This window comes from Mus pahari, chromosome 15 (genome assembly GCF_900095145.1).
Source record: "Mus pahari chromosome 15, PAHARI_EIJ_v1.1, whole genome shotgun sequence".
Lineage (NCBI taxonomy): Eukaryota > Metazoa > Chordata > Mammalia > Rodentia > Muridae > Mus > Mus pahari.
This window is the reverse complement of record NC_034604.1, coordinates 20,587,566-20,614,297: the sequence shown is the minus strand read 5'-3', so window position 1 is coordinate 20,614,297 and position 26,732 is coordinate 20,587,566. Positions and strand designations below refer to the sequence as shown.

At 44.9% G+C, this 26,732-nt stretch overlaps 1 protein-coding gene across 4 annotated transcripts in view; it reads right to left on the bottom strand.

Annotated features, from left to right (window-relative positions):
- Positions 1 to 26,732, bottom strand: part of Fhod3 (formin homology 2 domain containing 3) — a 421,297-nt gene that overhangs the window by 144,224 nt on the left and 250,341 nt on the right. For all 4 annotated transcript variants that reach the window (XM_021214495.2, XM_021214497.2, XM_029547105.1 and 1 more), the window contains exons 6-7: positions 17,456 to 17,550; positions 1,189 to 1,300 (exon numbers count right to left, since the gene is read on the bottom strand). In XM_021214495.2, the coding sequence (XP_021070154.1) occupies positions 1,189 to 1,300; positions 17,456 to 17,550 (207 nt within the window). The remainder of the gene's footprint in view (positions 1 to 1,188; positions 1,301 to 17,455; positions 17,551 to 26,732) is intronic.

Genomic DNA, 26,732 nt, shown 5'->3' with positions numbered 1-26,732 from the left:
TTCTCCTTCTCCTTCTCCTTCTCCTTCTCCTTCTTCTTCTTCTCCTTTTCAAGAAAGGCTCTTTCTGGGTAGCTGTGATGGTTTGTATTTGGTCAGTCCAAGGAGTGGCACTATTAGAAGGTGTGGCTCTGTGGAGTAGGTGTGTCACTGTGGGTGTGGGCTATTAAGACTCTCATCCTAGCTGTCTGGAACCAAGTATTCTGCTAGCAGTCTTCAGATGAAGATGTAGAACTCTCAGCTTCGCCTGCACCATGCCTGCCTGGATGCTGCCATGTTACTGCCTTGATGATAATGGACTGAACCTCTGAACCTATAAGCCAGCCCCAATTAAATGTTGTCCTTGTAAGAGTTGCCTTGGTTATGGCATCTGTTCACAGCAGTAAACCCTTAAGACCATAGCCTAGGCTAACTTCAAACTCATGGTGGTCTTGCTTCAGCCTCCTCAGTGCTGAGATTATGTGCGGTACAGGCCACTCTTCTCTTTTCTCCCTGTGTGCAGCATGCCTATCTGCTCAGGACAGCTGAGCACTGGAACAGTAAGATGGAGACAGAGCCCATGAGTGGGACATACTCAAGTCAACAGATGACAGCAGAGCAGAAAGAAAGGTTGCTTGGGACCTCTGTAAACTCATGAGATAGGAAGGGGTGTTACAGAGCAGGAGGGAAATGGCATGGCAGGTGGTCCCTTACTCAGAAAGACTTAGATGTTTTCATGCTATAGGTACCAGGGACTATAGCTGACAGGGTTGGATAGAATGATTAAGAGTTGTACTTCAGGGAGGTGGGTGATAGCAGGTCAAGACATGCTGAGACCCCTGAGCAAGCCACTGCATGGACAGAGGGAAGGAGAGCAGAATGCTCAAGGAATATCTATGGGTCAGTGTGACACAGGGCAAACAAGAGAAGACAAGACACAAGGTGACTTGAACTGGATTGGGAGAATAGATGCTCTGTGTGGTTTCAGTGATAGAGGCAAAAGACAATGGTCTGACATGTTCTGGCTAACTCCACACATGCATATTCTTCATTGTCATGTCCGTTGCCAGCCATAATCTCTATAGCTACCACTCTAGATCCTTCACAGAGATGTCTCCACACAGAGGATGTTCTCAGTAACACACCAGAAGATGGGAAGCCTCCCTATATAAAACACTGGGACCCTGGTGCCCCAGAGCAGGGACTGCTCACCTCTTTTGGTGTCGACAGCAGAAACGGCCTGAATGAGAAGTGGTGCATTGGACTCAGAATACTCCACAAAGACCAGCAGAAGCTTCAGGGCCGTCTTCACCACCAGGCGGAACTGGAAAAAGAGACAAAACATCACACAGAAGCACAGGCAGCCCCGCCTACCTGAATGCATTATCCCCTTCACCCCTAGCCAGCATCCAGTGATCAGGCAAACCTGGAGCTCCTCTCAAGGGTCACCCAGATTCCTTCACTAGTTCCTCACTTGCCCTTTACTAGATACTGCAGCAGACAGATATTAGTGCTCCTCAACTGTAAAGATTAGGACTCTGAGGCAGAGCACACTGTCCATGTTCACACAGCTAGTGATCAGTGGAAACAAAAATGCAAATCCAAGGTATTGACCCTAGAATTCATACTCAGCTTGCAACAAAGTAAGACAGTACATGCTGAGCTTGAGACTTCATTTGATCCCGATGACAGCAGTCGCAGTTTTAATTTTTCCAGTGAGGAAGCAGGCACAACATGTCAAATGACTTGTTCTAGGCCACAAGTGCTAGCAAGCTTGGGTAAGCAAGAACCTGAGCCAACTCCCCAGTACTTAAAGCCAGGCAGAGCAGGTTGCCTGGGGCCTTGGAACTCACAGATCCAGGACCCACAGCTCAGCATTTGTGAGGAGCTGCAGCCAGCTCAGAATCTTTCTTTCCCACAGTAGAACTCACCCTCAGAGATGCTATGAGCAACTCACTCAGTGGAAGCTAGCATGCCTTCCTAAATCCAGCTTCTTCAGTCCTGAAGGATGCTGGGTCAATTTCCCAACCTCCCAGTTGCTGCTACAATCTCTCCCTCAAAAACCTCCTTTCCCTTTCCCTTTATCTCATTTTCTTCCAAGAATCTCTTCCTCGAGAAACACACACACACACACACACACACACACACACACACACACCTCTACTCGGAGCTGTACAGTGCTTTTCAAGCCATTGCTGCCACTGTACAGCTCACAGGAGTGACAGTCAATATTCATCATTATCTTGACTTATCTGATTTTGACTCACTTGGGAGACCAAAGGAAACTTCTGGGTGTATCTGTGAGGGGGTTGCAGAAAGAATTAACTTTTGGGGAAAGGACCCACCCTGAATAAGGACAGCGCCATCCCATGGGCTGGTGGACTGGATGGAAGAGGGAGAAAGAAGAAAGCAAGCGAGGGTCAGCATCCCCTCTCTGCTTCCTGGTCTATGGGGATGCAGAGAAACGATTTGCAGCTCCAACTTTGGTCAGCACAGACCATGATGGTCCTACCTGCCATAGTTTGGATTATATTCTCTTCAGCCAGGAGTCAAAACCAATCCTCCTTCCCCCAAACTACCCCTGCTGAGTATTTACTTTGTCACAGCAAAGAGAAAGAACCAGCTCAGGAGGCACCACCTGCCCCAAGTCCAAGGTCATCCCATGCCTTTGTCCAGGCTCTTTCTCTGAGGCCACTCTTTACCTAGAAAATTATCTGTCTTATCCTTGTCCCACTCTTCATAGAGAAGAAAAAAAAAAAAAAAACTCTCCCAAGACTTATTCCAGCCCATAGCTCCACTTCCTCTCTTCTCAGGAACTTCCTGTGATCATCCCTGTGATGCCAATCTCGCAGGATTCAGAATCTCTACTGAGACCAACATTCCAGTACATCTGTGAGGGATTTCCCAGCCTGGGTCACCTCCCTGCCACGGTGGACAATATCTTAAAAGTGTGAGCCAGAAGAAACCCTTCCTCCCCAAGTTCATTATATGCGAATATTTTGTTCCACCAACTAAACAAGCAATTATTGCGCTCTCCATCCAACGCAGCTTGATAGGAACGTTATTTTATCTCCACTATTCAACTCAGCTATCCAGGTCCATGGTGGCCTGGGTGCTATCACATCTAATGGCCACTCCATGGATTTCACTTAACCCTCAATAGCGCATGACAGCCAATTGCTCTCTCTCAGAACAGGGTGGCTAGTCTCCTACCTGAGTGGTGACTCCTCCTCTTGTGCCTTTCAGGGTACTCAGGATGGCTTTGTGAAGACCTAAAACCTTCTGCCTAGGCATTCATTCTCCCTCTTTCCATAAACCCTCTAAACAAGTTTATCCAATTCCTGGGTTTTAAAGTTCATCTAATATTGAATGTTAACTGGCTGTTGTTTTTCAGGTCCTGACTCGACTCCTGGGCCAGGCTGTCTTACAGCCTTGGTATCTCCAGATGCTACCCCTTAGGTATTTAATATGCCACTACCAGTCAGGGCTGCTCCTGACATGGTCCCCACATGGTCCCCCCAGACTTACTCAGGCAAGTTAGTGGAGTCTCTTGTGAGGTAGAACTTTCTTCAAGACATGCCAGTCTCCCTTCTCCACCCAGGGCCATCGAAATAGCATTCGAGGTTGGGCCCCTGACATACACTCTGAAGCTTACTGCCAACTTCGAGACTTCTCTCCAGTCCTTCCCCTCCCTGGGACCAGCACTCCAGGCCTGGACTTCCCTTGTGTAGGCCTTAGAAATGCCACTTGTGAAAACCAGCTTCATGAGAAGGAGCCCCTTGTCAATGCCCACATCAAAGAGCTGCTTTGCATCCTGCTCATGACTGAGCTAGCTTCAGAGGCACCTCCCCTAGCCATGGGAAATCGGAGCCCATGAATAAGTGACAGGAAACCATGTAGCATTCATACATATCCATAACCACCCTCCCCACGATTGAGTACCAGGAGCCGCCCCTAGATTCTTTTTTCGCACCACTGAGAACCAACGCTGAAGGGGTAGCTCTTTTGTGGCATTGTTTGGGAAACAGTGGCAAGGAAGAGCACCTCCATGCTCGGCAGGGACACCATTTAAAGCAGAGTCTTTTAGTCATGATCTGTGGGCTTTTCTACTCGGCTCCTACAGACATAGAGACCAGACACACATATGGTTACTGTCCTTAAGAATGCAAGCTACCCATCACAATTCCTCTGCCACAGGAGAAGTCACAGAGCCAGTTGGACACATGAAGGTGGCATATCTTCACTGAGCTTCTCCTTCCAGATCATCAGTCATATAGCCCCAAGCCAAGCTAAGCCAGGCAGAGGTCAGACAGAGGTCAAGAAGCCCCCAGGTGCCGCCCTTCCCTCCAAACACTTGAGAGTGCCTAACTCCTAATTCTAGTCTATTTGCCAGTCCTTCTATTTCCTCCTCCCTTCCTGTCTAGGAAGAGGTTAAATTCCACCACATTTCCTCAACAAGTACAAGGTTTTGTGGGGGGTGGCAGTCTAGAAGAATGAACTGTGTTTTGTATGTTTAAAGCTGGAGAAATGCCTTCCAAGTAAATACAAACCCAGCAAGTCCGGGCTTGGTGGCTTCCTCTGGAGGGAGACTATCATTATGTGGTTCCTGGGAAGGAACCTGGCAGCTGCCCACTGTGTGCTCCCGCGAGGCTGGTTCTAGCAGGGTCTACTTTGTAGTCCCATAGAATCCTTCTGCGCCTCTGTGCAGTCACAGTCCTTGACTTTCACGGTCCCTGGCACCCACAGTCCCTAAGCAACACCCCCTCCTGATGGGGTGGGGATCCCTCCTTCCTAGAGAAGCAAGTCTTCCTTTGCATGCTGTCCTCTCCGGTGTTGGAAAGCCTCTGTTTGGAGTTCTTTGGGCACCATCGTTTTTTTGTTTTTTTTTTTTTTTTTTTTTTTTAAATTCCTAAACATGGTTTCTATGTTTAAGAGCTCTATGACTTTAGCTTCCACTGAGTTTATGTTTAGTGCTTTCGGGACCTTTACTATGCCAATGAATAGCAAGCACATTAGATAATTAAAGTGCTTTAGAGGCGAGAGCACTGGAACATTCATTTGGGGCAAATTCCTGATACTAATTGAAAGCATGTCACAACTCATCCTCAGCCACATCCAGGGCTCCTACTCAGAAATTCCACATTAGCAGTATTGTGAAGACTTGGGGGGGGGGTGCTACTTCTAAATAACTCCATAGTAGCCTTCACTTACCTAATAGTTACTCTGTGAGTGAAGCGGCCTACACAGGGGCCACTTACCTCCTCCTCTAAGCCCAGCACACTGCCTGTTCCAAAGCTCTTGAATTCCCATTCTCGCTGCTGAGAGGCTAGCTCAGTGTTTCCATAGCATGCATGGGATTTTTGCTTTGATTCCCAAATTCACAAAAACCAACCTCATCTTAGACATATTTGCACAGGAACTGCAGTTCTAGGATACTGGGACTGGGCAAACAAGGGAGGCAGGCTTAAGGTGGATAAAGGAAGGAGCATCCCAAACAGGGAGGGGTGAGAACAAGCAGCAAGGATGCCAGAGCATCCGTCACTGCATGGCTCAGACCCTGACGGCTTCTCAGACACAGCACACCCTCAGAGTATCCTTCCAACCTCAAATGTCTGACTTTCAGCTCAGACTGAAGCCCCTTCTTATCCGACAACACAAACAGTTTCACTATGATGCATCAAGTACCCGGCAACCTGATTAGCCCCGAGAGACACATCAGTAAGTTCTCATGAAGCAAGTGTGTCATACCATGGGATGGTTAGTTCAGCCATCATGAAGCAGACAGACAGGTGACATAGCAGCCAGGAGTGAGCTTCAGTGGCTCAAAATCAAATGAGCTAAGGAGGACAGGCACCCCTCTGCAGGATGTCTTGCTCTCTGAGTCAAGAACTTTAGAGAAAAAAACTATAACCCTGGATGGGTGGAGCGGCTGGCCATGTTTGAGTCCCTGCCAATCCACAAGTCTTTGCTGCTTCTTCTAACAGTGTCAAGAGCCCCTTTGGGTCTCTGAACACCCTTTGAGACTCTGAGAGTATATCACAGGCCTGGTCATGCTTCAAGGACACTGCCCACTGTATACTAAGAAAGAACTCATTCCACCCCTCCCCGCACAGAGAGCATCACCCACACGAGGGATAACGCATTCTCTGAGGGGCAGCTCTAGCACTGTGATGACAACTGGATAAGCTCAGAGCTGGTCCCAGCCCCGCTCATCCCCAGTGGAGCAGCAGAGCTGCGGAAAGGCTGGGAGGTCCCTGTCACATCAACACTGCCACTGGACAAAGCACCCCAGGCTCCAGGCACTGCAGTTGGGCTTTCTTACCTATACTTTATTTACATTTTAAGCATTCTAGTTGAACTCTATCCACTGGAACAAAGAAAATCATGAGGGCCTTTGTTGCTTCTTTTTAAGTAGCATCTCATGCATCCTGGGCTGGCCTCAAATTCCCTATAGAGTTAAGGACCAGTGGTGACCCTCTAACCCTCCTGCCCCCACCTGTTGGGATTATAGGTGTATTTCACCCCACTTGAATTTTTTATAACATTTATTTTTTTTATTTTATGCTAAACGTTTCTCTCTTCTTCCTTTTCCTCCCTCCAATTCCTCCATGTGCCCCCCCACTTTGCTCTTTCTCAAATTCACAGCCTTTTTTCCATTGATTGTTGTCACATGGTTGTGTGTGGATGAGTGCATCCATGTGTGTGCATGTGTGTTGCATTCCTAACACACACACACACACACACACACACACACACACGAATAAAACCTCCCCCATCCATATAGTGTTATTTGTATGAAGATGATTTCGGGACTGATAACTTGGTATTGGTACCAGTTGGGGGTTCTTCCCTGGGGAAGACCACTCTGCCTGCTTCCAACTTTCTTCAGTAGCTTACAGTCCTTTGTGAAGGGTTGGGGCTCTGTGAGATTTTCCCTTCCATATTAACATGGCTTTTAGTGTTCAGGTCTTGTTTAGGCAACCATGTACCAGAGCAACAGGGAGTTTGCTATCAGATTTTGTCTCCTAAGAAATGCCAGAGAAGCTACAACCAGTCACACTCAGTGTCATGTGGTGCTGGGGCTCAAACTCAGAGCTTTATAGGTAGTGCAGGGACTAGGCAAACACTCTGTCAACTGAGCTACAATTCCCAGCCCTAGAAAATGATGTTAATATTGTTTATGTTATTCTAAAACATATTTCTAAGCAGGATGTGGTGATAGTCCCTTAACATGAAAAGCATGCAGAGGCTGGAAACACACAGCCACCATACTTCATATATACTGAGCACATGTGCAATGTGGCTGGACAGAGCACCACTCCAGTGCACTCAGTAGTTTCCACTCTGTGTTCCTAGTCAGCATAAGACAAGACTCCAAGGAGCCTTCGTGAAAGCCAACATGCCTGTTAAATAACCGAAGACGGAGCCTCCACATCCCACACATGTGCTGGATGCCAATGCTTGTTTCACAGAGGACTGGGGGGCTTAGCACGTTGGCATCACCATTGTGCTTTACTGGGCCTTGATGTTCCTAGTGAGTTTGCAGGGGTTGTCTAGGTTTTAGATCGAGTGCAGCTACCAGAAGCCTGAAAGGAAAACAAGGCAGTTTCTTAAGACGTCTACACTGGAACTTCATGTGCATTTCACTGGACTTAAGGAAATAGAAACAATGCAGTGGGCAGGTTAAATATGCCGCTCAGCAAAAGCTGTCAAATTGCCAAGTCGTCTCTTAAAAACTCAACAACCATAAAGAGAAAACAAGTTCCCAACCTTAGGCCTTAAGTTACAGAAAGGACTAGGAAAACACACATGATTGCTTTTCATTTCCCATATAAGTAGCATAGGTATGTGCTATAAAAATGGATGTTCATCTTTTAAACTAGATTAGAAACTGTAAGACAGCCTGATCTATATGGCTTTACCATATTGTTTATACCTTTACCTATACTTTAGAACAGACTAGGTATCTGAGAAAATCAAACCATACACGTTGGTTCATGCTTGTAATATCACCACCAGAGGCTGAGACAGGAGGATCTCTGAAAAGTTTGAGGCCAGCCTGGGCTACGAAATCAGTTCCAGTTAACCTAATCTGTAGAGTGAGGCCTTGTCTCCTATCCCACAGAAAATTCCACTCATCTTTAAAACCCCTAATTTAACATTTTGTTCAAATGCCACACACTCAAGCTGAGACTTTTGAATAAGCAGTTCAAATTAAGGCCTAAGGGGCTCCATAATTATTAAATAGTTCAACAAAAAAAACTTAGGTTCCAAAATCTTTCCCTTCTCGACCTCTAATAGACTGCCTGCAACGTGAGATGGGTAATTATCAGAAATAAAGCACAGGCCCAAACATAGTACCTCAAGCACAGAATTCTGGGCCCTGGCCCACAAGAATTCATAGGGAATGAAAAGATCAGGGTTGGCACATGCGCCAGGACAGGAAGTCACCTGCACCAAGTCCCTGAGCTATGGCCTCAGAGACTGACAGCTGCCTGCCTGCTTCTGACAGTGTAGTCTGCAGAAAGGAGGCTAACTCTGTAATCAGTGAAACCCAGGGGTTAGGGTGGGGGCCTGGAAAGGCCTCAAGGAACTAATCAGTAGATAAGAAATTGTGTGCAGTATAAAACAGAGCCAGCTGTCCAGAAATGAAGATTACAAACAAAATGGAAAGGTACGAATCTTTATGATTAATTTAGGTGTTTACCTGGAGCTTTGTTTGTGTAAGCAGCAGAAAATATCCACTTTGCTAAAAATTTCCAGATATTTAACATCATTAAGAAGAGTCAGTTGAAGGCCTGAGAGATGGCTCAACTACCCAACACGATGACCTGGGTTTGACACCTGGGACCCACATGATGGAAGGAAAGAAGTGACTTGGCCTCTGACCTGCACACATGAACATGCATGTGGTACGAACATGTCCACATACACACATTAGTGCGAAATAAGTAAAATGTAAAAATATGAAAAGGGTCAATTAATAAAAATCACATTAACTCGCTCCTTTACCAATGAGAAAGGGATTACAAAGCCTGGCAGGACCACGCCAGCTAAGGGGCATCTTGTTACTGCTTGCAGAATGGGATCCTGGAAACCAACAAGCTTGGATGCTTTTACAGGAAGCAGCATGCCCAGTTTGGGGTACAAAACCCCACATTCTGGGAGGCTAAAATAACTTGTTACCTAGCCAATTTCTAAATGAGACCAAAGGAAACTAGCCAACCTGATTCTTGTCCTTATCCATGAAAGAGCCCCCCCCCCTCCCCCATCTTTCCTACTGGCTCAAAACATAAGCTTTGTGGAAATATGACAGATAATATTTCCCAAGGAAAAGAACTTTTCTTCTACAAACAAGTAGTCCTGGATGCGTGCCAGCAGACAGCAGGTAAGCCTGGCACAGTGAGTGCTGTCGGGAGAGCTTGGTTGCCAGGAGCCTCCAGGAAGTGAGTGCATGCGCCAGGCAGAGATGAAGCCCCAGGGGAAGGGAGCTAAGAGCATGAGGAAGGAACTCCAGCCTGCAGGGCTCCTCCTGGGGTGACTCCCAGGACTCCCTGCCTCTGCTACCCTGAGGACCATCCACGATCCTAGAAGATGGAAACAGTATTTTCACTGGGGAAAGGGTACACTGGCTACTTGAATTTCTGCATTCTTTCAAATGTCTTCCCACCAGCATGCTCTAGCTGCTGGGGCATGGCTGGATATCTGGCTACATGAGCAGAAGCATCAAGGTTCCATTCCTGCTTTTACCCCTGGCTTTTACAGGAAAAATACATTTGCTGATGGTGAAGCAGCAAGACCAGTGTTTAGTGACGCTGTTTTGAGAACAGGGGGAACCTAAATAATGCTCCCTGAAGCCACACAATGGACTAAAGAAGAGATACTTCTCTCAGTGAAACCTCTGCTGGCTGTCCCTCTAAGGCGTGGCCTTATCCTCCACTCTCACTCTGATATCTTACTAAAGCAAGGGCTTGTGAAATCAAACATGTAATGGGGCTGGGGGGGGGGCTCAGGTGGGAAAGTACTTGCAGTATAGACATAAGGACCTGAGCTCAATCCCAAAATGTATGAAATAAAAGGGGTGTGGGTGGGTGGGTGGGGGATGACTTGCTTGTAATCCTAGTGTTAAGGAAGCAAGAGGACCCAACTCCCGACTCCTGTACAGTTAGTCTAGCCTCCTTGGTGAAAGACCCTGTATAAAAACCACATAGTGTCTAAGGTGTAACATCAGAGGTTTACCTCTGACCTCAAACACCAGCACACACATGTGCACGCATATAGAAAAGGAATTATAGACACTGGACTTAGTACTCTGGGTGTGCACAGGCAGAGGAGCCAGGACTGCACTCTACAGGGACACTGACTCTGTAACCACAGGGTGATTCTGCCAATAACACATGAATACACGTGGGTGACACAGGGAGCTTTAGAAATCCCACCTGACTAATGGAATGTGGATAAATACAAAGTTCAAATGCAACTTCACCCACTAAATAGGTTTTAATGATATTAAAATAGCTTTAAATAGAGCATCCAGTCAGCAGCCACTTGATTGACAACATGAGAAACATGAAATAAACGTCCATGAATCACAGCTCAGACATGCCAGAGACCATTATATAGGCATTAAACTTTAAATATTACAGTGACGCAGAAAACGTTTAGAATATGTTTAGGGCTTACTATATAAGAAAACTTTAAAAATAAATAGAAAGAGAGGTTTCAGAGTGGATCACCGTGATTAACTCTGGTAGGGCTGAGGAGTATTTTTGCTTGTTTTTACTTTTTAAAATTTCTACAGTTTAATACAAAGAGGACATTTTTGCTCTTATAATCACAGAAAAGCTTAAATGTTAGTTTTTATAATAATATCAAGATGTTGAGAACATCCATAAACTTGTATTTTTCCTTTAATCTGTTGTCATTAACTTCACTATGAAAATTAACATTTAGCCCAACTTCTATTAATGAAACACTTATTAATTCGAGTCATTTTTAAAGTCAATAAAAAAACATAAGCTCCAATTGTAGTACTGATTTAAGACAATGGTACACGTCAAGGAACTGACTGGTATTCGGAGAATGTATTTGGCAAGGCCATGTAGAATTCAATGACCGAGCAGATTTCATGGTGTTCAATATGTTTACAACGTGATTTTAAACATAAAATTTATAATCAGGTATTTTCCTACTTAGCTGCAGAGAGTTATCGTTCTTAAATTGGAAGCAAGAAAATCTCCAAACTGAAGGCTGGGGAGATAGCTTAGCAGGCAAGATGTTTGCCACATAGCACGAGGACTAGACTTTGGGGCCTCACACCCATGTAAAGGCTGAGTGGGCATGATGGTCCATCTGGAATCCCAGCATACAGGAGGCAGACACCAGATATCCCCAAAGAAAGCTGGCTAGATAGACTAGACACGTTGATAAGTTCTGGGTTCAGGTGGGAAATTTCCTCAATAATACGAAGAAAGCGATCAAAGAAGATACCCCAAATTATCCTCTCACCTCCCACTCTGGCATGCATGCCCACACATATGTGTGCACATCCATGTGACCAAGAAAACACACAGATAAGTGCAAAAAAAGAAAAAGGCGCGTGATCATGAAACTTGTCACTGCTATCGAGCCTGTTATGGAACTGGGGGTGGGGAAGATAGAACGTGGCTTGGAACTGCAGAGGGGAGAACAATGTCCTCTACAGAGAGGAAAAGGTGTCTGCCGTGGCCTAGTTGAGGACACAGGGGAAGAGCCACCTTACCAAGCGGCAAAACATGCTCAGGTGTGATGGTTTCCATGAGTTTTGAATGTCAAATGTACCATCACAGCATGCAAGCCCTAGAAACTACAGGCACAAAGACCAGCTGGGGGAGACTCTCTAGGAAACTGCTGTGGGCTCCTGGGGCAGGTCTGGAGCCGAGCTAGGCCTGGACAGAGGTCTCTCATAGTGTAAAACCAGACATATCAGCAACTGCCAAAAAGGAGTTTGGTGCATATGAACTCTGAAAAAAAAAAAGCATCCTGTAGCTTTCTGAACTCACCACTGATCCCTCCCAAAATGTCCCAGGAAATTTTTAGATGGATGCTTCAAGACAGAAGAGAGCACCAGGCCCAGCAGTCTCTACTGAGCACATCTCTAAACTCGGATGTTGAGTGAACTTCTCAGAAAAGAGCTTTTAACAAATGATACTGGGCACAAGGCCAGGAGCCGTGCTCAGAATTTTACACATTTGTATCTGCTCAGCTTACAGACTATTTCCATTTTATAGATGAAAGATGACCCACATGAAGGCTGTGTTGGACCCCAAAGCCCTAGCATGTGCTGGGAGATGCAGTATATCTTGACTTAAGAAAGGCCTGTGAAGACATTGGCAACAATGGGTTAACAGTCAGCGAGGCAGCTCCCAACTCTCTTCACAGTGGCCCTAAAGCACCCCAGTCACCTGCCGTTGTCACAAAGTCTGTGCTGATGGATCCACATTCTCTCCCCCCTCAGCATTCTGGTCTATAATAAAGAGGCATAGCTTATTAAATTTATGTTATAGAAAACTGGCACTAGCCATTAAGATGATAAATGGCCAAGGCAGAATTCACAATTATCTTGAGGCTGGAACTGTGGTCTGATCAACGAGGAAAATTGCAATGGCTTGCATTTAGATACACAACCATCAGTCACGGACATGTAGAAGAACTGGCAGGCATGGTGTGTGAGAAAAAGCCAGGGACGTTTAATGCACTGCCAGGCCAATTTCAGCCAGCACCCAGGGCTGCTGCTAAAAGGCCCACTAAAGCAGAGATAGAATTTGTGGAAGAAAATGTCATATCCTAAGGAGGCTGTTATATACCTTCTACCAGCTGCAAAAAGAAGCCAGTAACCAGTGAGAATGAGGGACCAGTTATCGGGTCCCTGTAATATCTAGAGCAAAACATACACTGTAGCTTTGACAGGCTTGTAGAACAGTCGTCTTTTACAGTTTTAATTTCAAAATGTGCGTGTGTGTGCAAAGTCACATGTGTATGACCACACGTAGTCAGGAGGACAACCTCACCTCTCACTACGCAGGAGTCATGCACCTTTATTTTTATTTTTTCCTTTATTTTTGCAAGAAGTTCCTAAAACTGATGAAGTCATCCAGGGTGGCCGTCCAGTGAGCCTAAAGAATCTCCCTCTCTCTGTGCCCCCAGTGCTGGAATCATAAGCACATCACCATACCTACTGTGTTGTTATTGTTGTTTAATGTAGGTCCTGGAAACCAACCTCAGGTCCTTATGCTTACACAGAAGTTCATTGATGATTGTCTGTGTCTGTGTCTGTGTCTGTGTCTGTGTCTGTGTCTGTGTCTGTGTCTGTGTCTGTGTCTGTGTCTGTGTCTGTGTCTGTGTCTGGGTCTGTGTCTGGGTCTGGGTCTGGGTCTGGGTCTGGGTATGTTTCTGTGTCTGTGTCTGTGTCTGTGTCTGTGTCTGTGTCTGTGTCTGTGTCTGTGTCTGTGTCTGGGTCTGTGTCTGGGTCTGGGTCGGGGTCTGTGTGTGTCTGGGTCTGTGCCTATGCCCATGCCGGTGTCTATGTATATACATACATATCCTCAGTCCCAGACAATGACCTTTAAATGCTCAGAGCACCTCTTCAGGGAATCAGAATGCCTGACAAACAGTAGACCCAGTGTTTGGTAATGGTGTAGATGAACATGCCTTCCCTGCAAGAATAGCTTCCCAGCAACTCTGGTGTCCTCGAGGGTTGAGCCACATGGAAGGGACCACTTCCTTTCCTTTTCTAGAATTAAGAATGTGACTTAAGATGTCATGACTATCTTAAACATAGTTCAGCATTTGCCACAGCTAGGGTTCTATAACTGTATGTAACTAAGAACATTCTTCATGTTTCAGCCTCTGTGTGGGTCCCTGGAGTGATCACATATCAGTGACATAATGCTTGTGACTGCAGGACTAAAGGGCTACTCACACTCATCTCCTTGGCAACCAGCACTGTGTCCTGACACAGGGAGGGAGCACTGGGACCTGGGATCACTTGCTCAGTCCTCCTTTCCAAGCTTAATACCAACTTCCATGTTCCTGCCAGAGGCACTAGCCCACTCCAAGCTGTGACTCACTTCTTATTCCTGCTTCATGTTTTCTAAATCCAGAAATCGAGGCCTCAGTAGCTGCCTAGCTCAGGAGCATCTTTCAGATGTCTCCACATTGCCCCCTTTCTCATTTTTAACTGCAACCCTTTCTCATACCCCACCACTTCATAGTAACTGTTGCCATCCCTGCCATCTTCCCCCTCCTCTATCCCTATGCTCCACATGTCACGGAAGCTGCTGTCCTAATGAGGCTTCATGGGGAGAACCTGAATATGAATGTGTGTGAGAGAAGGTGGTATGGTCCTTTCCACTTCTCCCTAAACTAGTAGTGGGGGTTATATAAGAGCAGCGTGCACATCTTCACACAGATGCAAAGGAAATCCACTGCTGTCTGATTAGCAGCCCGGCACATGGCTGGAAGAATGAGATGCAGTGGGGCTGGCAGAAATGGAGGGCAGGGTGAGCAAAGGGAGATGGGAATACAGAAAGGGTGGTTTCCATGGCAACATCATGAGCCTCTCTGATGAGGAGATGAGAGTCTCTCCAGGGCCAGAATGGAAAACAGAGAAGGTTTTCTATATGAGGGTGATAGAAGGCCAAACTATAGAAATGGGGTTACCCTATCTCAATTAATTAGAATTCCAGGTGCATAGAGAGAAAAACTACATACCCTTAACAAGTCATTATGGGGGCACCCACCTCTTACCTCTGACTGAGGAGTTTAGAGATGGGCTCATGTAAACAGAAAGACTTTATTGAAAACATTTTGTGCTTTCTCTTTTAAAAGTCATTATTTGGCTGCAAATACATCATTTTCTTCTCTGGAGTTTCAAGTAACTACAAATGTGCATTGCATAATGACCCTCTGGCAGCAGTGGAGTCACATCGTGTTGCCTTTCATGGGAGGAAAGTCAAGCGTTATGAAAACAGAACAACAGGATTCTTTTTTTAACCAGCACTTCCTTTATCAGTGTTGTGCCTGTATAAGGCAAAGCCAGCGGGCTGGCAAGGCAAACCTTTCAGATTTAAAAGCCATGAATCTGTCAACGGAAAAGACTAAAGCATAGCTTCCCTTGCCTTCTACACCTGAGCTGGGAAAACCTAGGTGGCTGTATTGTTTCATCTGGGTGCTAAGGACAGAACTGAGGCTTCATTCTCCAAACCTAACGGTCCTGGTTGAGGCGCCTATTCTTCTTTCAGATCCTTCACTATCCAGATGAAAGAGAGGGCCAGAGTATCAGCAAGTTTTGTAGAGTAAAGGGCATCTCAGGAGAACTGTGCTGGGGGAAAAAAAAACACAAAAAAACAAAACCAACTTGCCAGTGGCTGCTGTTTTTTGCATTCAGCTGCTGACCTGGACCTGAGTATACCCAGTAGGGTGACTCAAGATCTTGTCTGACATCACCGTGAATGAGTCACAAGCTTCAGGTGTCATCCATAGTCACCCCCTCACCACGCTTTTTCTTTTTTTAAGCAGGACCATAGGCACCAAGGCACAAGCTCACTAGACTCTATTTGCCTAGCCTCACAATGCTTGAAAGTCAGCAAGTGCTGAAGAATGGCTCTTGGGAAAAATGAACAGTGAAGAGAAAATGCACATGCTCTACAGAGTCTAGTGCTAATGATGTCAGTGGGTGGAGAAGAGACAACTGGTCAACCCAAGACAGCACCCGAGGAGGGACTCTGAGGACTAGCCAGTCAGGGAACCCATAGCTCCTCTGCTGCTTTCCTATTTTATGATTCGCCATGTTCTCTTTTAAATGCAGAGCAGATTTTCCCTTGTTCTCCTGTTCAGTTCATTTTCCCTGCAGAGTGAGTCCAGAGAAAACAATCAGTATGGCTGTCGTGACACAGGCCAATGGCTGTGATTTGAGTCTGCTACTTCCTGTACGTCCCTTCTCTTCTTTATACTTTTCTTTTCCTTCTTGGGTTTTGAGCCAGGATCTCAAATTATAGCCTAGGCTGGCCTTGAACCTGTGGTAATCCACTGTCTCACCCTCCCAGGCAATGGAATTTTAGATATGAACCCCTCCCCCACCATTGTTTCTAGTTCTTTTTAACCTTTCCTCTTTTCTAGGACTTTCCATTAGTGTTGCTATCTCAAAATACCTGAGGCTAGTTGTTTGTTTGTTTGTTTGTTTGTTTCATTCATTTTAGAAGAGAATAGAACTGCAATTCTGTGAATGTTGACAAGCAGGGACACATGTATGATCTTCATAGCACAAGTGAGAAAGAATCAGACCCTCTACTTCCAAGATGGCAACTGGTTGCTGCAGGTAACAGAAGGGACATAGGTCATGTCCTGACATACAAGAAAAGCAGAGAACAAGCCTACTCTCTCAGGCCATTACTTCAACAGCAACAATCTACTACCAAGGGGGTCCTCATTGCCTTCCTCACACAAGGCCACACCTTCTCCACTGTGCTGTATGAGCCCCTAGCACATAGGCTCAGGGGACACACTCAGACCACGGCACCCCTTTCTACATGTGTTCCTCTGTGCTCTTCCCTGCCCCCATGCCACCACATCAGTCTTGCCAAGACCATGAAAGAGCCACAAAGATTTCTTAATCCAGTTGTAACATGTATTTAAAAGTCCCTTTTTATTTCAAAGAAATCTCCCCCATCTCTCCAGATTTTAAGGTCATAGACATTAGTCAAAGAGCTCTGGAGAGACCTGCTTCCAGACAGACATGCTGGCCAGGGAGGTCTCCAAGCAAATGTAAGGAAGACAGAAAACACCAATGCAGGAGACCAGACACAAATCTCCCTCTAGCCTAGCTAAGTCAGCCTCATAGACCCAGCATTCCTCTTCATTTCCAAGGCCACTTGCCCTAGCTTCAAAATAGAGTTGTTCCTATTTTCCATGGAAAACAAAGCCAAAAGATATGGGAAAAAACATTTTCAGTTGCCCAAGGAAAAATAGTTTCTCTACTATGAAATGGGAGAAATTTTTCCTCATCACAACACTGGGAAAGGAAATCCAAGGGCCAGAAATGGCACTGGACTCTCTTGCCTAGTATCTATGACCTATACTAGTGGCATCCTACCACTTGAGGTCACAAAATACAAGGGGCACATAGGTACTTTATCTATAGCAAAATATTTTAATTAAACATTAGACACCAAAAGTGTCAAAGGCATTTGATTACAGCTTAAGAGAATAGAATTTCATAAGCTATCTGTGATTAAACTGAGCTTGAAAAAAATAAATCTACAAAGGATGAATCATCCTTTATACCAAGACAGGACTGGAGCAGAGCTGAATAGGCTCTTTGCAAAATCATTTCCAAAAGGATTCTCACAAAGAACCAATGACTTGCAAACTGAGCAAGGTGTTCCAAAAAGGAAAGAAAAACAAAAACATAAAGAAACAAAAAACAAAACCTTGGTCTTACCTTTGACCCAACGAGAGTGTAAAGCCACTGGATGGTCTCGCTGTGGTTGATGACACCATTCATCCCATCCACATACAACATAATCTGACCCAGTGCTGCAGACAGGGGAAAGAAACAAGGAGATGTTACAGGTTTATGTGTAAGCGCAGCCTTCAATGGTCATGAGGTCAACTGAGAGCTTCATCACATTAAGGGTNCTGTTTATTGGTAAGTCTGAAGCGAAGTGTGAAGCTCTGATATCTCATTTCGGAACTAAAAGCACTGGAGCTATTCCTGGCCTCTGGAGGATCTAACTACAGCACTGACCTCAGTCATCGCTGGGTTTGTGCATCTTGATGTATGCATGCATGCTTCTCTATCCTGATGTGTATGCTGCTCAATACAGGGCCAAGCTGAACATGAGGTGGCATCTGGAACCAAGAGGGCAAACAACCAGGGTCCCTGGCTGCAGTCAGTAGGTCCCGTGTCTTGTCAAGAGGGAATACAATTTTAGCTTTTTAGAGAAAGGACAGCCCTGCATTTAAGTGTTGCTTTGAATTTTCATAAATTCAAAAATGTTATGATGGAAAATGTCAGACTTAAAAAAAGTCCCCTGGCTAAGCATGGTGGCGCCGACTTGTGATGCCAGCTACTCTGAAAGGCAGGGTAGGAAGATCACAAGTTCAAGGCCAGCATGCCCAACTTAGTGAGATGGAGTCTCAAAATTTTAAAAGTGCAAAGAGGGCTGAGGCTGTAGCTCATTGACAGAGCACTTACCTAGTGTGCCTAGTTACCTACATGGCCTTGGGGAACCCCCAAAATAACCTGTCACACGCCAAAGCTTAAATTCTTAGTTTAAGGAAGCATAATTGCTCCACTATTACCATTCTCCAAGAAGGAAGTGCGATGTATTCTTTTGAAACAGCTTCATTAACATCAAAATAATTTTGACTGCAGACACTGCACAGGGACAGTGAATATCCAAATTAAGCAGGTTTCCTTGAATCATGTGCACCACCTTCACGTCTCAGTTGGAAAATTGGAAATTATAGAAGAGTAAATGAAGTGATTTAGCCTCATCCCTTAGTCTAAGGATAACCGTCTGAATGGACTGAGAGGTTTTAGGAAATAATCTACATGAAATGGCACTGATTGAAAAAAAAAAAACCACAACACAAAATAGGTTCTGTTCTGGGATCTAGGTAGACAAATTATGGTGACACTACAAACCTCATCATTCCTCCCCAAACAAAGGAGCAAACAGTCAGACACAGACATTCTAAGGAAAACTGTGTCTGAATACATAAAGCTAAAACGAGAGAAATGTCTTGGGTACATACTCAACACAGTAAACATCACATAACATATTCTAGCTAGTAACCAAACCCAGGAGACATTCTTATTTAGAGCAGGACTTAAGGCTGCTCCACCTGTTGATGTATGGGAATGTAAGGGCACACATCCCATGGCATCAGGTGGAAGTCTGGGGGAAGTTTTCAAGAACTGGTTCTCCTCCTCCACCACGTGGGTTCTAGGGATTGGTCTCTGGTCATCAGACGTGGCAGCCGGTGCTTGCACCTGCTGAGCCACCTCAGTAGCCCCAGTGACAGTTTCAAAATGAGACTTGCACAGTCACTCTACGCTGCCGTAGAATTTTAGGCAATTTTAATATGGCATGAAAACCAAAGAGAGGTAAAGGGTTGTATAATACTGCTACATTGTATAATGTGTAATATTGCCGCTTTTCCATACTCTATTACAAACTTGTAACACTTAGAACAAAGGATAAGATTATAACAGCATGAAGATTGTTCTCCCTATAACAAAACAAATGCAAATTAAACCCTAGGCATGTGGCATTATCCCTTCAATCAGCAAGGGTGTTTTAAACCTCCCTCAGCAGTCAAATACTAAGCAGGTCAAAAAAAGTGACTTCACAGGTCACCGAGTCACAACACAGCGGTTTGGAAGAACTCCTGTAGGTAAGGCCATCCTGTACTGCAAATGTCTGAAAAATTGCTATCACTCATTTCAACCTTACCGGGACAGGATGTTTGTTATCTATATGACAGGCCCATAAGGCAGCCATTGCTCTACTTGACAGGCAAATAAACAGGCGCTGAGAACTGAAGGACTGAGCCCCAAACTCCTACTCCTTCTAAGTGGTGGAGGCCATCTCTGCAGTCAGCAGTCGGGATGGCTGGCGTTCCAGGTGCCTGTGCACAGACTTGGTTCTTTTTACATGTCTTTACATTTAAATGTAATTTGGAGAGCCTGTCTTTTTTTTCTTTCTTTCTTTCTTTTTTTTTTTTTTTTACAATTTGCAAAACACAAGAAAATTAAGAAGAAGGAAGACCAACACATGGATACTTCATTCCTCCCTAGAATAGGGAACAAAATACCCATGAAAGGAGTTACAGAGACAAAGTTTGGAGCTAAGACAAAAGGATGGACCATCCAGAGACTGCCCCACCCAGGAATCCATCCCATCATCAGCCACCAAACCCAGACACTATTGCATATGCCAGCAAGATTTTGCTGAAAGGACCCTGATATAGCTGTCTCNTGTGAGGCTATGCCAGTGCCTGGCAAANACAGAAGTGGATGCTCACAGTCANCTATNGGATGGAACACAGGGCCCCCAATGGAGGAGCTAGAGAANNTACCCAAGGAGCTGTAGGGGGCTGCAACCCTATAGGTGGAACAACAATATGAACTAACCAGTACCCCCTGAGCTCGNGTCTCTAGCTGCATATGTAGCAGAAGATGGCCTAATCGGCCATCATTGGGAAGAGAGGCCCCTTGGTCTTGCAAACTTTATATGCCCCAGTACAGGGGAAGGCCAGGGCCAAGAAGTGGGAGTGGGAGGGTAGGGGAGCGGGGTGGGGGGGGTATAGGGTATAGAGGACTTTCGGGATAGCATTCGAAATGTAAATGAAGAAAATATCTAATAAAAAATTTTTAAGAAAAGAGAGCCTGTCTTAATAAGGGGCCTCTACATTAAAAAACAAAACAAAAAACATAAATAAGGAAGTAAAGATGTTCCCCAAAGTGCTATTTCTACAAGTAAAGCCTCGCACCTGCCACAATCTGGTGCACACAGAAGCTAAATCCACATCTGACTCTGGGAAATGTTTCTGTGCAAAGAATGACAAGACAAGCCGGGCGTGGTGGCGCACGCACGCCTTTAGTCCCAGCACTCAGGAGGCAGAGGCAGGCGGATTTCTGAGTTCGAGGCCAGCCTGGTCTACAAAGTGAATTCCAGGACAGCCAAGGCTACACAGAGAAACCCTGTCTCAAAAAACCAAAAAAAAAAAAAAAGAATTACAAGACAAGCATAAAAGTTTAAGCCTCTCTTAATTCAACAAAACACTCCAGTTAGCATTTATAACAGACAAGTTTACTGCGAGTGGCCTGTGGCACAGTGGGAGGGGCCTCCCTCAGGTCTGAGTTCTGTGGCACATCAGAAGGGGAGGAAGGGGAGGGCCTGACACCAGAAGCAGTAGGACTGAGTGCTTGTTCCCTCTCTTCCTATATTTTCCCACTGTGCAGACCAATGTTACTTCTGTAATAGGAAAGCCAGCAATAAAGGTTAAAAAAAAAAACAAAGCAAATGAAATATGTGATGGTTTTCATGGTTTATGAATGTTTTACTAGCCCATCACTTCCTCCCTCAGAGAGGCCAGTCCCCACTTCTGCAAAGCTCTGAGAATAACTCAGCACATTCTGCCCCCTGCCTTTCTCTTTTCCAGTCCTCAGCCCCTCTTAGCCTGTCTGCTAAGTCAGCCTAGGGGCGCAAGGATTAGCAGGACCCTATAACCTCCTGAGAAGCCCATTCTGTGAGCTTCACCCTCCCCTCACAAGACCCAGAACACTGGAATGATGGTTTCTACCCAAACTGCTCAGGGGCCACTGTTAACAAGACAATAAATGTGAGAAGCTGGATTACTGCTAGAAAGAGGGACAAGTGAAGAAGTTGATTCTGTCAGCTTCTCAGGTTGGAGGTAGAGATTCATGTTTAATGCCTTTGGCCTAACACCAGGATAATCCAAAACCAGCTTTCTTCCTGCAAAACACACTCTAGACACAAGGTGGCGCTAAAGAGACTCGACTGAGCTGATCCTGCAAAAGGAATTTATAGCAAAGACCCACCAAGCAGAAAGTGGGCCTGAGAATAAAATCACAGAAATAAAAAGTAGGTGTCATGGTAACACACCTATGTCTGGGTCACAGGGAGCCATGAAATGTGTTGATCTGTGTTTTCAAATACACAACAGGCAGGAGAGGGTGGTGGTGGCACCCTAGTTCCCCCCCCCCCCAAAAAAAAAAGATCCCTTGGGAACCTTCCTTGTTTGGTCACAGATGAAAGCTACTGATTTTTCTGTGTTTTCATGTATCTACAAAGTGAGAAAGTAGTCATAGGATGCCCACTTTGCAGGGCTACTGGTAGGGACCAAGTTAGAGTGGTGCCCAGGCATGCCCTGCTCCGTGTGTTCCCATATCAGTCACACCCTGACTTGAAGCATAATGAACCTCAGCTCTCCAAGGCCGGAAGCCCTGACTGCTCACCTCTCTCAGATGCAGGGCATGGGATCTTAAGGTGCCACTTCTGCCCAATCCAGCGTCTCTACGACTTCCTCTTTACACAAACGCTTTACTTCTTATATTAAGCTATATGATCCATTTTAAGATAAATTTATACAAAACTTAAAGTTCTATTTTGTCATTTAACTGTCCACTTGCCTTAAGGCCATTTGTTAAGAGACGTTCTCTATTTATTTCAAGGCTTTTGTAAATCAGAGAAGTCCACAGCCTGTGTTTGTGTGGGTCAGTTTCTGTCCTTTGATCTATTTGCCAATATCAGATTTCCTCAATCATAGCTTCCTGCTAAGTCTTTCCATTTGTGTACTCTGAATCCTCCTATGTCATTTTTTCTCCCTCAACATTATTTTGGCTATTTATGCTCTTTCTTTTCAGATAAGTTTGTGTAAAGTTTGGAAGCACTTTGTTTACATCACTTTCATGGCTAAACTGTTTGTCACACAAACCTGGGGACTAGGTTTAGATCCCTGGGGACTAGATTCACAACCTTTCTAATACTGTACGGTTGCTCATGTCGTGGTGACCCCTGACCATAAAGTTATGTTGTTGCTACTTCATAACTGTAATTTTGCTATTGTCATGAACCGTAATGTAAATATCTGATCTGCAGATGATCTTAGGTGACCCCTGTGAAAAGGTCATTTTGACGCCCTCCATGGGTCATGACCCACAGGTTGAGAACCAGTGGTTTAGATCCCCCCACCCCCCACCCCACCACTACGATCTCACAGAAATGTCTGGAAATCCACCTGCAACTCCAGCCCAGGAAAGAACAAACTGGCTAGCCAGACTCGCCAAACAGCTAAGCTCTGGGTTTGATTGAAGAACTCTGCCTGGATGAACGAAGAGCAATCTAGGATGACCCCTGTCATCAACCTCCAGCATGTGCACTGGCAAATGCATGCTCACACAAACACACACATGTACACACAGAGACACAGGCAGACAGACAGACAGATAGGCACACGCACACACACACACACACACACACATGGACACACACACGGACACACACAGAAATGGATACGTTTTGAGACATCACCTTTAACATATAAGCTTCTAATTCATAAATCCACTAAGCTAACTGAGGTGGATTTCCTATCTGTTTCCAGCTATAGAGCTGTTTTAAGGTTTTAGTTTCCTAACTTTACAAGTCGTTCCCGTCCTTTGGAGCTATTGTACACACCTTGTTTGTTTTTAATTTTTCCATTCCCCACTGCTGATTAGTAATAGGAATAATGGCTTTCCTGTTGTTCTTGAATCCTATATTATGATAAATGTATTAATTGTAGGGCGCTTTGACTTTTTGTTTTGTTCCTGTAGGTTCACTAGCACTGCCTACACAGGCAATAATGTTATCTGTGAAACAACAAAACAAAAGAACCAATTTTGTTTCCTCCTTACAAAACTGTAACTGGGCCTTTCTTAACTATGCTAGTTAAGATGTTGCCTTAATCGTCAACAGGAGTGGAAAATGTGGAGTCCATGCCTGTTGCCAGCACCCAGAGGAAGCACAGTTAGATCTTTACCATTAATTATAATGTTGGAAGCAGGTTTTGTGACTTTCTGGAGAGGCTCCAATGAGGTTTTGTGATCATGAACAGATGACGTGTGCCAGGTGCCTTTTGACATTAACTGACATGAATTTCATTGACATGAATGTGGCTTTTCCACACAGAGCTGCTACGGTGGGTTACGCTGCCTGGAGCTCAGGCATCAAACAAGCCTTGCATCCCACTTGGCCATGGTGCATTAGTCTTGCTATTTATTGCTGGATTTGATTTGCTAACATCTTATTAAGGAGTTTCACATCTTTGCTGGGGATGTAGATTGGTCTGTACCATCTGTCTGTCTGCTTTTCACATCATAGGGACTCTGGCTTCATGACATGAGTTGGGAAGTGTTTCTCTGCCCTTTTTTCTGGATGAGATTTTATAACATCAGTTTTGTTTTGTCTTGAACTGTTTGGTAGAACTTGCCAGGAAGCCATCTGGGCCTGGAGATTCCTTTTTCCGTAGTTGACTGCAAGTTGTTTTCTTCAGAAGTTCGCAGCAGCAGTAGTTCTACAACCCCAGCTCATCTCCATCGAGGTTTTGGTGGTTTGTGGTCAGCAAGGAATGGGTCCATTTTCCAAGCTGTTAATTTTTGAGTCAGAGTCATTAGTGACCTGACTCTGTTGGTCACCTAAAAACTGTGAGTCTCGTCTTTCTCCCACCTCCACATTATTCTTGATTTAAAAAAATATTTTTTTTAAATAACCAGCGTCTTTGTCTTTTGATTTTTCTTATTTTTCAATTTCTATACTTTTCTATTTCTATTTCCTCCTTCTACCTTTCAGGTTATTTTTGTTTTTATTGTTTTTAAATTTGGGGTGTCTACATGATTTTCTTCTTTTCTAGTCTAAGCCTGCGGTGTTATACTTTCCCTCCATGCATTACATTCCACAAAATTTAATACATTGTCTTTTCATTTGGTACAAACTATTTTCTAATTTCCTCTGAGAATTTCTCCTTGACACGTGGGTGACTCTGAAGTGTGTTAATTCCAAGTGTCTGGACATGGTCCTATTATCTTTCTGTTACTGATTTAGTTTAATTCCATTACAAGCAGAAAACACATCATCTGATTCCAGTCCTTTAAAATCTGTTATGGTTTACTTCATGACTGGGGATATGGCCTATCCTGCCTCTCTGTGAAAACGCATATATTCTGCTGTAGCAGGGTGGAATGCTCTGGAAACGTCTGTTAGGACTAGCTGGCTGATGGTACTGTTCAGTTCCTCAATAGCCTTGCTGATTTTCATTCTATCAGGTCTGTTGATCATAAAGAGAGGAACGTGAAGTCTCCAGCTAAAACGGGATTTTTTTTTTTTTTTACTTCTTACCAATTCTTTCCACCTGGACTCCACATATGTCAAAGCTTTGGTCCTCTGAAAGAAGGAGCCAGTAGCCATGGTGATATGCTCTTCACCACTCTTGATCTCAACTCTGCTTTCTTGTAATGATGTTGCTACATTCTTTTGATTAGTATTTGCCCTTTTTGGATCTATATGGCTTTGCTCTTGAACTATGTATACTAAGATATCTTGTAATATTTAGCTGGGCCATCTTTTGTCTTCTTCTGATAAGCCTTGCCTTTACTTTCTGTGAAGAGGCTAGTTACATATCACAAAATTACTGGTGTGTTTCAATTTAATCTTTCTTCCAATAAGAATATCTTGCTAAGTCCCTAATTCTATTTATTATACGCTTCATCGCTAATTTTTTTCAATCTATTACTTTGCATGGACTTTGTATATTTCTATTTATCTTCTACCTGAAATACTTTTATAAAACTATTTTAAGCCCTTCACAAACCCAATGTCTGGATCACCTTGGCACTGGGATCTACTGGTTTTTCCTTTCCCAACAAGATGAAACTTCCCGGGCTTCTTGCTTGACAAGTAACAATGGCTTAGATCTTAGATAATTTGAAAATGATGTAAAGAAATGTTGGCTTTTGTTTAAGTATCACAGAAAACATCGCTGTTCTTGTTTAAGCAGGCAGCCACCTGACTCAGTTTGAGCCCTGAGTTCTGTCTGACCTTCCTTCCAAAGGAGCTGTAGCCCTAGAACCAACAGTTTTTTGGGGCCTTTGCCGTGTGTGTATTTGGACTGGTCCTGACACAGTGGCGGACCTGGGCTTGGTGTCTTTTTTTTGGCTCTCCAAGTCTTGTCTTGTTTGAAGAACACATGATGGCCAGTGGCAGCCTGGACACTCTTTAACCTTGCTTGGATCTCTAAGTCTCAAGTGCATTCTCTAAGGCATTCATTCAAACACAGTTTTTGATAAGCACACACTCAGGCACCCATGCACGCATGCATACACAAAACACACCACACACGCACGCACACGCGCGCGCGCGTGCGCGCGCGCACACACACACACACACACACACACACACCTTCTCCAGTATATTCTTGATATCTCAAGGTCATCTGAGGTTCCCCTTTTGGTTTTCCAGCCAAAGACTGAGCATATTTAACCTGCTCTGCCTCTTGCCTCCTGCAATAGTTTGCACACCAGACAATCACTGGCCTTGTCCTCTTGAGTGTCTCCTAAACAGACTATCAGGCATCCCCAGGTTTCTGCTTTCTCCAAGTGTCCCCACAGCTGGTCTCACCTAGGAATTACTTGGGGACAGTGGGACGGCAATACAGAGAAAAGAAGGCAGGCACGGAGTGTTTGATAAACATACCATCTCTTTGATGCCGTTTCATATTCAAGACCTTGTCCCCAGTTTGCTGTTAATATTTATTCTCAACCCTTCAAATATTTGCTCCACGTCTCTACCGTCAGCTTAGTAATTGCCTTCATCCAAGAGATAGGCTGTGTGTGTTTACTGCATCTTAGCCATGGCCGGACCAACTCCTGTTCTGCTCTTAGAGGAAGTATCCCAGCGGCACTGTGGGTGGGGCAGCAAGTGAGCCCTCGGCTGGGGGCCACTCAGAATCCTGCCCCATCGTCAAAACCCATGATTTACTACCATCCCTCCTCTCTCCTTCCTTTCCCTCTCTCTCCCCTTCCTTCTCCTTCCCCGTCTGAAGCTTACAGCCCTCTCTTCTGAGGTAAAAGCAAGCTTAGCCCAGACCATGGTCAGCCCTCAGGGCTTTGCTGGAAGCAGTGCTCAGAGGCTCTGACGGTCCTCCACCTTTAC